This window comes from Ursus americanus, chromosome 34, assembly GCF_024610735.1.
Source record: "Ursus americanus isolate L20-20 chromosome 34, mUrsAme1.1.p, whole genome shotgun sequence".
Taxonomy (NCBI): Eukaryota; Metazoa; Chordata; class Mammalia; order Carnivora; family Ursidae; genus Ursus; species Ursus americanus.
Genome location: NC_142160.1, coordinates 22,758,351 through 22,775,010, shown reverse-complemented (window position 1 = coordinate 22,775,010; position 16,660 = coordinate 22,758,351). Strand labels below are relative to the sequence as shown.

The 16,660-nt window shown below is 44.6% G+C and overlaps 1 protein-coding gene across 2 annotated transcripts in view; it reads left to right on the top strand.

Moving 5' to 3' along the window:
* FRMD3 (FERM domain containing 3) overlaps nucleotides 1-16,660 on the top strand; it is a 287,242-nt gene that overhangs the window by 177,899 nt on the left and 92,683 nt on the right. For both annotated transcript variants that reach the window (XM_045780850.2, XM_045780849.2), the window contains exons 4-6: nucleotides 2,324-2,402; nucleotides 7,387-7,484; nucleotides 13,033-13,156. In XM_045780850.2, the coding sequence (XP_045636806.1) occupies nucleotides 2,324-2,402; nucleotides 7,387-7,484; nucleotides 13,033-13,156 (301 nt within the window). The remainder of the gene's footprint in view (nucleotides 1-2,323; nucleotides 2,403-7,386; nucleotides 7,485-13,032; nucleotides 13,157-16,660) is intronic.

Genomic DNA, 16,660 nt, shown 5'->3' with positions numbered 1-16,660 from the left:
TTTTCAGCTCCCTTTTAAACATTTGCCCATACCCATTGACCCCAAAAGTCAAATTTTGGAAGTTTGTGTTATAGAAATAAAAATATGAATATTTAATGACCGGTGCACAAGGCTCTATATAAATAAAATTGTATTGCAGAAATGTGGGAACGATCGGAATGATAAAATAGTGGACTACATTCTGGTATGTCCATAATATGAATTAGGATGCAGTTAGTGTAGACAATGAGTTAGATCTCTGACTATTGTCCCAGAGGGATGAGCAGAATATAGAGTTAAGTGAGAAAAGCAAGAGAAACATATGTAGTGTGATCTCATTTGGGGAGAATGAATTATAAAAAAAAAATCCCTCACATATGTAATCATATTGGCATATATTTGTGTGAGTTTGGCAAAAAGGGTGGAAGAATATAGATGAAGTTGTTGACAGTGGTGGGAGAGTTTGGGGTAAGGTGGGTGGGGACCCGAGGGACAGGAATAGAGACAAAGTGAAGGAAAGTGAAAGGGGATGGTTTATCCATTCATCTGTCTGTCTACCCATCTGTCCCTCTGTCCATCCGTTATCTGTCCATCCACCTATCCATCCGTCTATCCACCCACTATCTTTCCATCTGTCTACTATTATCTGTCAATCATCTTCATTGGTTCTGCTTAAACACATATTCATTTTGAAGACTAATAAAAGAAAGAAGAAATAAAAATTCCTTTTTCATGTTATTTCCATTTTTTGCCCTGTTGTCTTCTCTTATAAAAACTGTCTCAATCTCTCTCCTAAGGACAATCCAGAGGTTTTGCAATAAAAAAAAAAAAATTAGGTTTAATCCTTTAAACATGGTGACCTAAACAAACTAAAAGAAATCTGGGGAATGTGTAAAGAGTAAATATTTTGAGTCAAAACTGAAATTCTAGATATCATGAAAGATGAATGACTTGAGAATCATTGGTATTTTTTCTTTGTTCTTTGCTGTATAGATGGTGTTTATTTTTTCCTAGTGCGCCAGAAGAGTGTTTCCCTAAATCTAGAGACCATGGGGTCGGGTTAGGAGCATCCAACTCAGTTAAAAAAAATTTGCTAGTTCCTGGTGGGGAAGTAGGGCATTGAATGGAAAGAGTTCTGACATCTGTGTGTGTGGGCGTGTGTGTATAATTGGTTTTTCTCTGCTGAGATGGCCAGAAAGATGCTTGTGTTTTCCTGTGATTTGGATGCTTTCTTTCAAATTATTTTTAAGAACTGTTTTCCATATTAAATTATACTCATTATGCATTCATATTTAATGCTGATAGTTCTTTCTACATAAAGAATTTGTCTACGTACAGAATAGCCCCAGGCGCTATAGAGATGGCTGGGGCGTTAACCCCTCCTTATTATGAAGGAGGATCTGGGCAAGAATAGGATGATGTTTCATATTTGCATTTGGATGTAGACTCGGAATTGATCCCAAGTAGCTGTACTGATACAAAGGCAAAACATGAGCGAGTATGTAAGATCCATAGAAATAATAATGCTAACCATCGTATTTCTTTAAGGTGTTCATTTCACATGCTAATTGAAATTGGAATGCATCTTTCTACACTTGTGTGTATTTATTAGATTACTATTGTAAGTCAACACTGTTTTTATAATTAAGGGTATCAAAAATGCTGTAGAATCCACTTAGCTGGTCCTTGAGGTCCAGATATTTAATGCACGTAGAACATTCTAGAATCATGAACCTCAATCAGAACTTCAATCTGCATAGTGCTATCTTGATCCATACAAATCAGGAAGTTATAAAAGTGTTTGTTTTCATAGTGACTGCCTCATAGATAATGCTGGAATAATACTAAAAATATACAAAGTAGGATCTGTGCATGGCTGACTCCATTTTTAAAATCGCAATTTTAGTTCAAAGGCACCATCGTTCTGGGAAAACTAGTCATGTGCAGTGACATTTTTCCACCTCACTGTCTGAAAAATATCTCAGTGGGCCCAGACCTGAGTGGACAATTTATCTGTCACTAGGGCGTGGGAAGAATCGGAAGGAAAAAAAAGTTTTTTGAAGCTATGACCTGGCGAGAATGTGATGTGGAAAGTTGTGCTAACTGACTAGGTTGCCCGTGTCCCGCATTTGCTTTGGGCGTCCTGTCAAGCATTTTCTTTGAGTTTAATTGTCACTGTGGCTTTGTTTTCGTGGGCATAAGATCTGCTTCTTCCAGAAAAATCACTTTCTCCCCTGCCCCGCCCCCCAGGCTAGGCTGTAACTTCACGGCTGACTTTCCTGTGTGTGTTGGAGTCCATGGTCTTTTGCTGCTTTTCTCATGCCTTTTCTTTATGATGTTTCAGCTCATCCACCATACACCATGTGCTTTAGAGTGAAATTCTACCCACATGAACCCTTGAAGATTAAAGAAGAGCTCACAAGGTATTTTTTGTTTGTTTGTATGTTTAACCTGCACCTTTAACCAGCCAGGGCCTCCGAGTCCTACCAGGCTAAATGTACCTGCCGTCTAGAGCAGAGCGTCTCAACGAAGCAGACACTGGGTTTGGCATTTTGGCTTGGAATGTTTCTCTTGCACTTAATTGTCTTGGGATTTTTCAAACAGTTGTCATTGGGAGTGTAATTAACTGCACAAAAAAAGTGGTGGTTATAAGGAGGGAGGTATTCTCTGAAAACATCTGACAGTGGGGCACTAAAAATAAAGAGAAGATGACGGTCTTTAGGATACGGGCAAATTCATAGCTAGTGCAGCTCCTGGACAATCCTTTGGATCTGAGCTGTTCTGGAAGGGAAAAGATCGCTGGATAGTACGAACTGTTTGTCACCCTGCATTCCTCTTGTTGAATGGTCGACCGTGGGGCTGTTTTCCCTCCACTTGTAGACTCTTCTCAGGCTGACTTGGAATTTTCCAATTCTCTGGTCTCTTCCCTTCTGATCTTCCTGGGCTGGGGCCGTATTCAGTCCTCCTCCTGGGGTTTTGCTTTTGAGAACAGCCCCAGCCAATGCAGCTGAGTAGGGTCCCAGGAAGGTGATAGTGCTTAGTTCTTGACGAGACTCTGAGTAGGTGACAGAAATCACTGTGTACGATCATCTCTCGAAATAATCAGCAGAGGTCTGAATGCAACAGACAGGCAAGGTGATGCTTTGGGTTGTTGAATATTTTGCTTTCTCCTTATTCTCGAGTATCCAGTAAAGCTTGACCACCATGACACCGACGTGACCTTGTAAGGGAGCAGATGGTGCCATTCTCTGTGATTAATTTGCACACAGCCGGTAGTGAGGGTTGTGCTTGGGGATGGGGGCAGGTGGAAACGAGGGACACATGAATAATGGACATTGTAAGTGGTGGTGGCCATTTTTCAATCTGACCTGCTTCGTAAAAATATTAAGGTAGAATTCACGTAATATAAACTAATTTCACCATTTCCGAGTGTACAATTTAATTGTGTCATTAAATACATTCACATTGTTGGGTAGCCATCACCGGTATCTCATTCCAAGCATTTTCTCATCACCAAAAAGGACCCCCGTACCCATTAGCAGTCACTACTCAGTCTCCTCTCCCCTGGCCCCTGGCAACCACTCATCTACTCATTTATTTTGCCTATTCTGGACGTTTTGTATAAGTGGAATCATGTGATATGTGGCAGGGCCTGCATGAACTACCAAAAAAAAAAAAAAAAAAGTTTGTCCTGCCCTCTGGGTGCCGATAATGTAATTAGAAAGATTAAATCAAATACTAATGCTGGGCATTATTTAGTCAGATGTCAAAATGGCCCCCTTTTGTCATTTGTTTTCTTTATAGTCTGGAGGATAAAAATTGAATATGTGTCATGATACAAGTTAAGGATGGATCTTCTGTTGTTGAGAAAAGTCCCATTTGAAAGGAGAAGAATACCATGTGTTAGTTAATAACTCCAGTCCAATTCTTCTCAATTGATTTTCTAGCATTTCCCTGCATTTAGCGGAGTATCTGAGGTATGAATAGAGGAAGGTTGTGAACATTTTTATGTCTTCAAAGGAAATTAAGACAATGTTCTGTCCTTGCATGGGTAGAAATGGGCTTTTCTTAGTACTATCCTTAGAATTCAGAATGAATCTAGAGACTTTGGTAAGTTGTTATTTTGTTGTAAGATTAATCTATAGTTTAAGAAGAATTTGCTACACGAGAACGTAAGATCACATTCATGACAGTGCTTAGGGGTAAAGAAACATTGGGGAAAAGGCAGGGGGGAAGAGTAAAACACCAATACTCATAAAAAAGGGATATTTGAGATCCCTTTTTATCCTTCCTTGATCTCTCCATTTACACAGCCCTCTTACAATCCTTCAGATTTCTGGGGCTTTTGTAAATGCTGGATACAACTGAATGTAATCAAAGTAGTATTTTGGGTTTAATTTTTTTTTTTTAATAACCGTCTTTAAGTTCATGCTAGATAGGGAAGCAGTATTGTTAATGGTGGCACAGGAATGTATGCCCGAGATCCTCTTGTGCTTTTGTTGCTTAATCTTTTCATCCAGGAGCGATGCTAAAAGGAGATGCATTATTATTTTTTGGCGGCTATTATATTAAAACATGAGTATCCGAACCAAAGCTATTTCTAAGGCTCAGTGGATTATGTTGAATGCACAGTAATCTATGATTATCTCTAGAGATCACTGATCCAGGGACCCAAGCTCGGATGTTGTGAAAGCAGATTTTCTTTTTCTCTGGAAGCTTCTGTCAAACTTAATTTCAGAGTAATGAGATGAGAATCCAAACCTCTTGTTCATCGGTATATAGCTATTTGAAACTATTTTTCACTACTAAACTCATCAAAAATGGAAAGGAATGCTGCTTGTTTGATGCGTAACATTGAACAAGTAGACAAGAAACTTCATGGTACTGGGCCTGGAAGTTTACAGTCTTTAAAAAGGGAAAGATTTGATCCCATCTGTGTGACCTCGGTCGACTGATTGGTCTACGGCTGAGGGCCACAAAGTGAGGGCTCCAGACCCGCAGCAGCAGCACCTGGGGACCTGGCCCCTGTTCCAGACCTGGGACAGGGCTCAGCAATCAGAACTTTCATGAGCCCTCCAGGTTATTTTAGAGCAGGTCAGAATTTGAGAACTACTCTAAGAAAGTTGATTTTTCAAAGGTGTTAGCTTCTTGCGGCAGATACTGCAGTGCACACCTCGGTGGGTTTCGTGCATTCACGAAATTGTACCACCATCGCCGCAGTCTAATCCCAGAACATTTGTATCAGCCAGTACCCATCCAGTCGTTCCCTGCTTTCCCGTCCTTCCCACCTCCCAGCAGCCATTAAGCTACTCTCTGTCTCTCTCGATTTCTCTATTCTGGACATTTCATGCAAATAGAATCACACAGTATGTGGCCTTTTATGTCTGGCTTCTTTCCACGTAGCGTAAGGCTCATCCAGCTGTGTGTAGAGCCACACGTCATCCTTCTTTATGGCTGAAGAATATTCCATCGCATGGATATTCTGCTTCCTTTTATCTGTTCATCAGTCAATGGGCATTTGGATTCTTCTACCTTTTAGCTATTATGAATAATCCTGCTATGAACGTTTGCGTACATGTTTTTGTGAGAACCCAGATTCCAATTTAATTGGATTTGGGGGCAGGATCCGCAGCTTGGTATTTTTTTGAAAACTCTCCTGGGGTGGTTCTAATGTGCAGTCAGCGCTGAGAACCACTGGTTTGGAGCCCGGGTACTCAAAGTGTGGACTGTGGGCCTGCAGCACCATTAGAAATACTTTTTGGAAATATGGACTCTAATGCCTCAGCCCGATCCACTGAATCACACTCCACATTCTCGCACAATCTCCGGGTCATTCACGTGCTCACTGAGGTGTGCGAGACTCTCCTGTAGGGAGCTCTCAGGGTCCTTTCCTACCATGTGTAATGCTGTTCCTCTGACGCAATGTGTACCAGACTCTGGGTAAGAAATTTCTTAGGGCCTGCCTTTGTGCCCTCCAAACAATTCCGCACAAAGTCAGGGACAAAGAGTGTCTGTCCGTTGAGTCTCTGCAGTGTCCCCAGTGCCCAGAGTCCTGTATACAGCATAAAGTAGGTGTGGGATAGGGATTCATCAAGTGGAAACAGCAGTGAGCCTCTGAATACTTTGGAGTGTCCAGTGTGCTTTCGAAGGTCCAGTGCCCAGAGTTGGGGGGCTCCAGTGCCCTCGGGCCGGCAGCACCTGTGCTCGCAGCACGTTAATCATACTCTCTGAATGGGGCTGTGCCCATGGCTCCTGGGAGACTGAGTCAAGAGCAGATCATTGGAGCACTGGAAGTGATAACTGGGACCAGTTGAGTGCTGCCCCCACCTGGCTCCAAGAACCTGGAAGAAAGAAAAGATTGTCTCGGAGAGTTAAAGGAAACTAAACGAAGAGTCTGCACACACCTGCAAAGTCGCTTCAGTCAGAAGCAGTAGACCCCAGGCGTGAGCCTTGAAGGAAAGAATCAACGTGGCTGAGAAATAGGAGTAAATCTGAAGAGGGCTTGGGCAGCCTGGAGAACGAAAGGGGCGGTGACCCGGTGGGCCTGAGCCAGGGGTCTGTGCCCCTTTCCCCTGGCTGAAATGAGCCTATGGGTATTTTTTTATTTGGCACTACAGTGTTTTTAAAAACAGAATTTGTTGCAACATTTAAAATTCAAAGGATTTTCCTCCTAAATCCAGTCTCTCTGATTTTCCGGAGAAACGGGGTGCGCTTGGCCTGCTTCTCTGGGCTGCGGCACCAGGATGGGGCTGTGTTGCCAGCTGACCCTTCACGGGAGCCCACACTCTCCATTCCGCCCTCCCCCCTCCCCGACCCCCTTCGACATGCCCATTTCGCTCATGATCAGGTTTGCCTGGCTCCGTGGGCACCTGAGTTTGCCGTCCCTGGAGAGGGGGACAGGGCACTAACCAGAGGACAGCTCTAGTTGTGAATAAATTGGCTTTCTGGCCTCATAACCAAGTCCTTTTGAGATTGATTAATGTGAGTCTGTCTGCCCCTGAGACTCCTCTCTGGATTCCGATCGAGTCCGTTTGAGGACTCTCGATTTCACACAGAGCGTGGGCAACCCGTACCCGAGGGGCGAGGGGGTGGTTGTCACCACACGGGAGTTCCTTCCAGAAACCGTGGCTGCTGGGCCCTGTGGCTTTCCTCTGTCCTCGTGTCTCTTTAAGAAGGGCCAGCCGCCCAGCTTTGGCAGCCGCCTCGGTCAGGGTCACGTCAGGTTCCCTGAATCCCGAGGGCCCCTCGTTTCTTTGGCTTGCCCTCTGAGGGGCTGCGTGTGGCTCGGCTGCCCCGGGGAGCTGAGTAGGGCTCTGGCGGCCCCGGTGGGTAGAGCAGAACGATCCTTCCACCGCTTCCAGGCCTCAGCCAAGACTTAGGGTGACTCTCGCTTGTTTTGTGTTGCAGGTATCTTTTGTACCTGCAGATGAAAAGAGATATTTTCCACGGTCGACTGCTGTGCTCCTTTTCAGATGCTGCCTACCTGGGTGCCTGTATCGTTCAAGGTAAGTGTGGCTGCAGCCGCCCACCCCTCTGTGAGCTCTGACCGCCAGGCGTGGTGCCTGCTGGGTATATTGAGGGCGAAAGTCTGTCCAGGGAGGTGGGTGTCAGTTTGAAATGAAATGTCAAAGCGTTTATATATAAATGAATTCTATTTCTTCTTTAAAAATACTTTAAAAATAATTAAAAATATATTTACACATAAATTCTAAAACTATACATATAAATAAATGTATACAAAATATATACAAAATATATATTATATATAATATATTCCTCGTGTAGAAATGTGTCCTCCTGCGGTGTATCGAACTCTTCAGTTTTTCTAGCCATGGGAGCGCCAGGCTCACATTCTGTCATACTCAGGTCGAGTCTCACTTCCCATCCACTGGCTGTTCCAGCATAGACAAATTATCTCAGCTCTTTAAGCATATATTAAATGGGGTGGCATACCTCCTTCACTGCTGTGTGAAGATTTCACATGACTTATTTTCAGGGCTGAATGAGCCCCAGAGGGTGAGGCAGTGGGAAACAGTAAGCACATATGACCCAGATGTTGGCTTCTGGATGTTTCTACCTATAAGAAAAAAACACCTGGAAAGTGGTGTCCTGGGCGCAAGGCAGTGCATGGCTATGGGCGGGGCGGGTGGGTGTGGGGGAGTCAGGTGAAGAATGACTCAGGTGTTCTGTTCCCCTGGGCCGGTTGGGAGGCAGCTGGCGGCAAGTCCTGTTTGGAGGTACCCCAGTGATCCAGCCTTTTGCGGTGTGGATGCTAATGATATGTTTATGAGAGAAGGGGAGGAGAAGGGAGGGGAGATGGGGAGATGGGGAGATGGACATGGGGGGGGGAGATAGAGGGGAGTAGAGGGGGAGGGAGAGAGAGCAGGACAGTGTTCAAATGAGCATGTCTTCTTTATAAAGGGTCTGGAATAACATAGGAGCTTGTGATGGGTCATAAGCAGATCATGACGACTGTCTGCCTTCACAATTACAAGCTTCATTCACAGCTTAAGAGAGACACCCATCATTCTCCTGGGGTTTCACTGTCTCCCACCACTGTCCCTGTGGGGTGCTGTGTGCTGTGGAATAGTTCCTTGGGCCCTGTTTCTGGGCGTGTGTGCTTTCTGAGAATTCTAAAAAGCATGTCCCTGTCGCTTTCCCCCTCCCCCGGGATCCATCTAGTGCGGCACAGCAGACTTCCGCAGAGGTGTTAAAACCCTTGGAGATACCTAAGCTTTAAGTCAGTCTACAGTGATATGGTGATGGGAGGTAGTCCTTCCATCTGCCCCGAGGTGGGGTATGTGCTTCCCAAGACCACCTCTCTTACAGCAGAGCTAAGGAAGGGATGTTAAAACCCATAGTCGTCCTCCTTCCCCGTGAGACTGCAAATTCCTGGTGAGGGTGCGCTGTCCTCCATAAGGGAAAAGCAGATCAATACTAATCCAAGCACCAGACCAGCACATGAGCATTTCAGAACACATTCAGGCATTAGTAAATCACGGTCAAGTCTCCAAGGGCAAGCTCACTATGGATCTGTAACGGGAAACTCGCTATCCTGCTTTATGTTGGAAATAAAGCCACCAACTCTCCCTCTGGACAATCAGGGCCCTTGGCACTATTATCCCTGACCTCGAGCACAGATGGTGTGGAGAAGGCGGAGCTGGAAAGGGACTGGCAGACCTTGAAAGGACCCTTCGGCTCTAGGATACAGCAGCATCTACGGGCCATTTGTAACAAATCCAGTAAAAGCTGGCTTCATGCTGTTCTCTGGTGTTTGGGGGGATCTTTCAGCAGCTCTAGAGATCATTACAAATGCAGATAAAGATCCGCTTTGGTGCACCTGTTTATGCTTAGAGAGGGAATGTGGAGGAAAAGACCAGAAAACAGGAGGTCATGTGACTTTTCAGTGGCTTCTTGCTAACGCTCTGAAGGAGTGTGTTTGAAGTTTCAGAATATTCTCAGTATATAAAACACAGGCAGTACCGGAGTGTTGCCACTTGTACGTACTGAATACATTTTTCATAATACAAATTGCGACACAGAGACACAAAACCCTAGGGATCTGTTTATTTCTTTTCTTGGTAAAAATGATATCTTTCCTGTTGCTGCGACAGAATGGCAACATGGTGGGATTGTCAACTCTTACCTCCTCTGCCTGGTGTGTTCCAGATATTCAGAACTGAATTTGAACTCAGTTCAGAGATCACTTCCTCTGAGAAGTCTTCCCGGACTTACTCAAGTAGCCTTTCTCCTGCACCTCATTCTGTCTCCTACCCATTTTTTGTCTTTTAAGCACTTCTATCTGAAATTATGTTGTTGAGTTGTTGGGGACTTCTTATGCATCCCCTCAAGGTAGGCTCTAAATTCCATGGAAGTAGAACTTGGGGGGCATTTTTCGCCATAGTATCCCCGTGTCTGGTGTACAGGAAGTTCTCCAGTAATGATTTTAAGTGAACCAGGGCATTTGCCTCAATCATACTACTGTCTGCTTTATTTCTCTGCTTGGGAAAGAGTGGCTGGTTCCCTACCTCCTGCATGTCTTTGTTCACATTCTCTGAACACGTACCAAGCGGCTGCTAGGTGCACACACTGCGTTAGGAAGTCCCTGGCTGGGAGGGAGGAGGGGGGAGGGACAGACAAGTAAACAGGCATGTGATGATGTGTGAATGGCTCAATAGAGCGACACCCAGGTCCCTGCTATGACCTCAGGGGGGCTCCTGACTCAGCGAGGGTGGTCAGGGAAGGCTCCTGCCAGAGTTAACCCTGGAACATCCCATCTCTCGTGTTCTTTTGGATCAAGTCCTCTCCAAACCAGGGGAAAAGCATTGCCAAGCTTGCCCTTTATACTTACCATCACTCGATAGCACTCAGCCTTTTGCTTCAGCTCTTTGGATTTTTCTGACAGTCAAATTCCCTTAGAAACACACTAGGGCCTGTTTCAGATTGCAAGCCGTCCGTTCTGCGTTTGTCATAACTTCACCCCCGCTTACCCACCTCCTCTTCATAGTCTGAATAGTTACAAGTCCTGAATCATTTATGAACCGCCTTTTGCTTCAGGTGTAGTCAGTTAAAGACCGGCTTTAAGGGACAAGAAAGCAGCGCACGTGATGCGGGAGGCATTGACATTTACCTTGTTAGCAACCTAGTGCCGGTTCCATGGCATTTCTTCTCTTCGTTTTCTGGCATTTTCCAAGCTACTCGTTTGCCGTGTTTAGCAGTACAAGTTCATTTTCTCTCACAACTTTTCCTGGAAAGAGAACCCCCCCCCCCATCACCGGCGCCAAACAAAGCGCTCCCTCAACGACCACCATGCAAACTGACATTTGCATTGAAAGTGACCCAGTTTTGTATCTGTGGTCCATTCTCTATGGACAATGGAAGCCTTGGGTTGTACCATTTCCTAAATTTTCAGGTCCGTATCCAGCTCGCTAGGTGATATGTATGTGTGCGTGTGGGCGTAGGTGTGTTAGGTGTGTATCTTTTGAAACTCAGGTTGGGTTAATCATCAGTCGATGGCTTATTCTCTTCACTGGTCCCTTTGGGTCCATCAGTTGATTGGTTGGTTGATTTGCCTTCTCATTATTCTCCATTTCCATCCTTATAGATCGCCGACTTTGCATACGTCTTTATCAATGATGACGTTGTTTTGTGTGTATACACTTCTAAGTTCTGTAAATTAAACGGGGCTATAAAACTCATTTTAATCCTCTCATGCTCAAAACACTGTTTTGGGGATCTGTTCAGGTTTTCGGGTTTCCGTCTATTCCTTTTAATTGCTACGGAGCATCCAGTAGGGTACATGGCTCATGTTTTATTTATTGTTTCCATCAACAGTGAACACCCAAGTTGCCTTCATATCCTTTCTCGTACTTAGTTTTCCTAGAATACATGCCCAGAAGTGGGATTGCTGGGTTGTAATATTTGACTAAATATTCCCAGCTTGCTCTTTAGAAGAGCTGTGTGCATCAAGGATCCTCCGGAAGGGTACAAGTATTTCCATTTCCTCATATCTCTGCCAACACGTAGAATCATCCGACTTCTTAAATGTTTTGCTGATCTTATAGGTGTAAAGTGATGTCTTGTTTTGGTTTCCGTAGCTCTGACTACTGATGAGTTTGAACCTCTCTCGGGGTATTGATTTTTTTTTTTTTTTTTATCCTTTGGCCATCTTCCTCCTGGTCTTCCTGCCTATTTTCTTATGGATTGGTAGGGATTTCTTCTTTATTCTAGATATCAGCCCTTGTCACTTTACAAATATATTCTTTCAATTTGTTGTCTCTTATTTTGACTGTGTGACTACCTTTAATGAACAGAAGTGTTTTAATTTGATTTGATTAATTTCCCTCCTATGGTTGATGGTATTTGGGGTCTTATTTTAAAAGTCTTTCCTCATGTGGAATATACACTTTAGGTAGTTTTAAGGACTCTGTAATTTGAAATATATTAGGAAGCTTTAAAGAGCTTTGCTTTCCTCCCAGTTTTGTCCTTTTGTAGTCATTAGATGATCCAACAATGAAAGGACAGTAGATACAAATTACAGAGTCGGGTGGGATTTTGCAGGTGTGCTCAAGGCATATTGATTTTTGTCTACTACGAAGTCATGTTGGTGATCAAGTTCTTCTAAGACAATTTTCCCACCCTCATTTCATCTTCTTTCCCGGGCCATTTGTGCCTGAGACACTTGCCCCTTTTGGCCCATTTTCCTTAGCAGGCTTGTGCAATCAGTAAAAAGTATCCCCATGGCCAGAGCATCACCTTTGCTGCTCCTGGCTGTGGATGGTGCACATTCTAGGTCCATCCTCTCCTAGGCCCTCTGGGAGCTCTGAGATGTGCCAGCATTTCTTTTTGCCCTTAGAGACCCTCTGGAGGTGCTCTGTATTAGAACCTGGCAACAACCTTCATCTGGTACCCTTGCCCGTGCTTAGATTTACACTCTGTAATCTGAGGAGCTTTCCATTTATTTCTAAGTACAGTCTTCTTGGGTGCCTTCATGTTGTGATTTTTTTTTTTTAATTGGATGCACCGTAGTTGTGCAAATCTCAGAGCAGGCAGCTCCAGCCATAGAGTTCCTAGACTCAGAAAATTAGCTATGAAAGAAACCTTGAGGACATCCAGTGACTTTCCACTAACATCCTAGGGGACATTTGGAAATACGGGGGCATCTCTGTTGGTCACAATGACTAGGTGTGCCACTAACACTCAGTACCTGATGGGTAGGGTGATAAATGTCCTATCATGCCTTGGATTGTCTGAAACAATCATTACTTAGCTCCCCAAATGCTGGTAGTGCCCCATTGAAAAACAACTATTTAAACTCCTTTATTATATAGATGAAGAAAACGAGACTCGAAGAGGTTGTTGAGTGCCCGAGCTCACACGGCCACATCTGAGCTAGAATATGGGCTTCTAGACCCTCAGGCTGTGGTCCTCCCATGGCTACAAATACATTTCGTTGGGTGAGCTACTGCCAGCTCTTCATCCGGGTGGCGGGACCCATTGCATAAGTACCCTATTCTTGTTCTTAATCCCTCTCTTATTTTTTACTGGTCACAGCTGAGCTCGGCGATTATGATCCTGACGAGCATCCTGAGAATTACATCAGTGAGTTTGAGATTTTCCCCAAGCAGTCACAGAAGCTGGAAAGAAAAATAGTGGAAATCCATAAAAACGAACTCAGGTAATAGGGGTAGACATTTGGAAGAATGTTGGGAGTGCGGAAGTATTCTTACTGGAGGGAATGTGGAAATCGTGCTGTGAAGTAAGAGTATTGGTAATGTGTGAGTGGACTGTTTCAGGCAGCAGAGCAAGCTTTCGGGGCTCTGTCAAGATCTTCCATAGCGCAGGGTCCCCTAGATGGCTGTCTATGAACCACACAGAATGATTAGAGCCATATATCTTCCTGTGGCTTTTAACCACCCTGAGTTTCCGTAGCGAAATCTAAGGTAAGTAATCCTTTCTATTGTGAATTTTGCGTTGCCGCTTCCTTTCCTGTGGCCCCTGCTAGAAGCTTTGACTCCAAGTAGGATGAAATCTATCGATGAGATTTCCTTTGCTGAGCTGCTTTCAAGGTGACAGATTCAGTGTCTGCTGTATTCCTTGTCTATGCTGTTCCAGGATGATGGTGTCTAGATACAGAGTAGTAACAGTAGAAGGGGCAAAATCGCAGACGGTATTCACGGTGTACCAGGCACCATTCTAAGTACTGGTGCTAGTGACTCATTTCATCTTCACAATGACCAGGAGAGAGGCGCCATGGCTGTTTCCATTCTGCAGATGAGGGAACTGAGGCACAGAGAGATTAAGCATCTTACCCAAGCTAGCAAGTGGCAGAGTCAGGATTTCAGTCCACACAGCCTGGCTCCAGAGTCTGTGTTCTTAATCCGTGTGATGCTTCTGCTCTGCATAGGCTACTAGGTATGCAGCGGAGCATGGGGAGGAATCACTGACAACTTGGAATCAGGTAACTCAGGTGCTCTAGTCCGTGACTAGAATTTAGATCTGTGCAAATCACGGAAAAGTTCACTTTGGTAGTAATAAGCATGGGTTATGTTATGACAAATATGGATGAAGACCGGGAAGAACTGAGACGCCTCCATCTTCTGGATCTCTGGTGATTGTATGTATATGTAAAAAAACAGTGTCACCGGATTATGAATTCTGGAACAAAGGACTGTCCCCTTGACGGGGAGTGCTTGAATTCCCTACTTGACGCAGGCACTCCCCCTTCTGGTGAGTCTGAGCATAGTACACACGTGGGCATTAAAGGTGGCAGCATAGTTCACCTTGGAAAAGATGACCTTTGGTCTTAACAGATAAAGATAATTAGGGATCAAAAAATTGTACTGATTTCAGAAAGCAACATGCCGTCTCTGTGGGTAATTTGAGAGCATTGTCTCCTAATGAAAAGCTTTGTCAAAAATACAGGACACTGACTACCCTTTACATTTTGGGGATGAGAATGGTAGAGGTAAAAATAAAGTTCCAGCATTCTAGCTGCGGAGTTGTGGACAAGCAGGGTCTGGGCAGCACAGAGCGAGAGCCTCTGGGCACAGGAGTGCTATCCACTGTGTGGATTGGTGGGAATGGGAATCAGGAGGCCTGCTGTGACCAGAATTTGCAGGACCTCAAATGCTCAGGACATATCATATTAGTAGACCTCTCTCGAGCATTACTGGATGCCAAAACACTGTGCTAAGAGTCTTACGTGTGTTCACTGAGTCCTCCTCAACTCTACAAGGGAGGTGCTCTTGTTGGTACCAATCCAAGGTGAAGAAAGCACAATGGGGAGTGGATTAAGGACTTGCTCTTTAGCAGCAAAGTCAGGACTTGAACCCTGCTCTTACTTGACACCAACACTCATGCTCTGATCCGCTCCGCTGAGCAGCCGTCAGGCAATCAGGTAGTCAGTCATGTTGGTGTCGCATAGCGATCACCATGGCAGTGGCGCCAGAGGGTAGAGACTGTGAGGAGGAGGACCAGTTAGTTAGTTCTGCTCTCCAGACAAGAGATGCCAAGGACCTGAAAAAGAGAGAAGAGGGTTTGGAGCAACATTATGTCCAGATGATGCCCCCAAATTTCATGAGTAAATGAGTGAATCAAAGATTCCAGTTTGCTTTTCGTAATCGGAAAACTGTAGATTGGATCTCGTGCCAGCACCTGTGCCTTTGTTGATAACCCTGAAAGTAGTCATCCTTCACCAGGGGGAGCACAGGTGGTCATCAATCAGCCGTGGTTTATAGATCTTGGAAGTAAATTCCGTGGCTTGATCAACACTGCTGTTCTGAGGCACTATGCGTTTGTAACATCCAGAAAGCTCCCGTGAGGAAGTCAGGGTTGTATGTCGAAGGACTAAACAGCCAGAAGTTATGTGACATCGCATGGAGAGGTGCAGAGGGTATTTTCCTATGAATTTTTGTTCATCCTTAAGTAGCTGTGCATTTCCCTCTACATCAGTGCAGCAGAGAGAGATTATAGGTTTGGATGGGAAGATAAGAAGAGCAGAACAAGGTGACAGTGCAGAGGGGGAGAGACTTTGTAGAGCTGGTTGGAAACCTGCCGTAGAGACTGAGGTTACTCTGGGGGTTCAGCGGGCCCTTTGCACGCAGGTTGTGAAAGTGTTGACTTTTCCGGTGTGGGAAATTGGACCTTTGGTTGGATTGCTTTGCAAATCCAATGGTGTCAGGAAGGAGTTGTAGATGGAAGAGAACCATACGAGGCTGTACTAAGGTGTTGCCATCTTACTCTCCAAGGTCATCGCTGCACCCATGACCCTCCCACGCAACAAAGGGATAATGTGTGATCATTGAACTATTGTCACAGAAACTTCCTGAGAGGATTCAGCTGGCCTTTGTTGGGGTTTGAGGGGCCCCAAAACTTAACCTTCTACTTTCTGCCTGGTTTCTAAACCAACGGAAAAAGAAACCAAGAGATGGCAGGTTTGACACAAACTATAGCAGAAATGGCAGGGATGATTTACAGTGAGATAAACATACTTCCCTGTGTGGGTTCACAACCTTCTTCTGCCTTTTTAGTTGATTGGAATTGTTCTCCTTCTGTGCTTTCTGAGGAAGGTACAAAAGCTGTGATTTTGGGGAGAAAAGTAACCGGGGAGGAGGAAGAGCCTCTCTCTCTGGGAGGCTACATGCGGCTTGAAGGTGGAACGAAGATGGCGTGATAGACAGCCATGAATAAGCGTTCTTTAGGGGGAAGAAAGGGAGATTCCCTGGAATTTTGAGGTGCTTGAAAATAGAAGACCAAGAGTGTAGTTAGAATTTCCATCAACTTAGATTCCTTTAGATGTTAAGAGATTTGTGAATGAAGATTGGAATTTATGATTGGGCCAACTTTGCTTCTTAAATGTGCTGTCTGAACAGGAGGGGGGGGTAGGGAGAAGTGACAGTTTTGCAAATGTAATAACATAGTTATCGATCATCTCTATACTAGTCATGATAAACTAGATTTTGCTGAGGAAACAACTCCAAAAGATCAGTGTTTAGAACAAGCAAGACTTATTGTTTCTTCTGTTACGTGTCTACCAGATATCAGCTGAGAGTCTCTGCTCACCACTGTCACCCAGGACACTCACAGGTTTCAATTTGCCAGTTGTGAAGCCAGAGGGAAAAGAGAGTTCTGGAAGTTCTTGCTTCAGCTTGGAAGTGACACATGTCACTTCTACGTAACC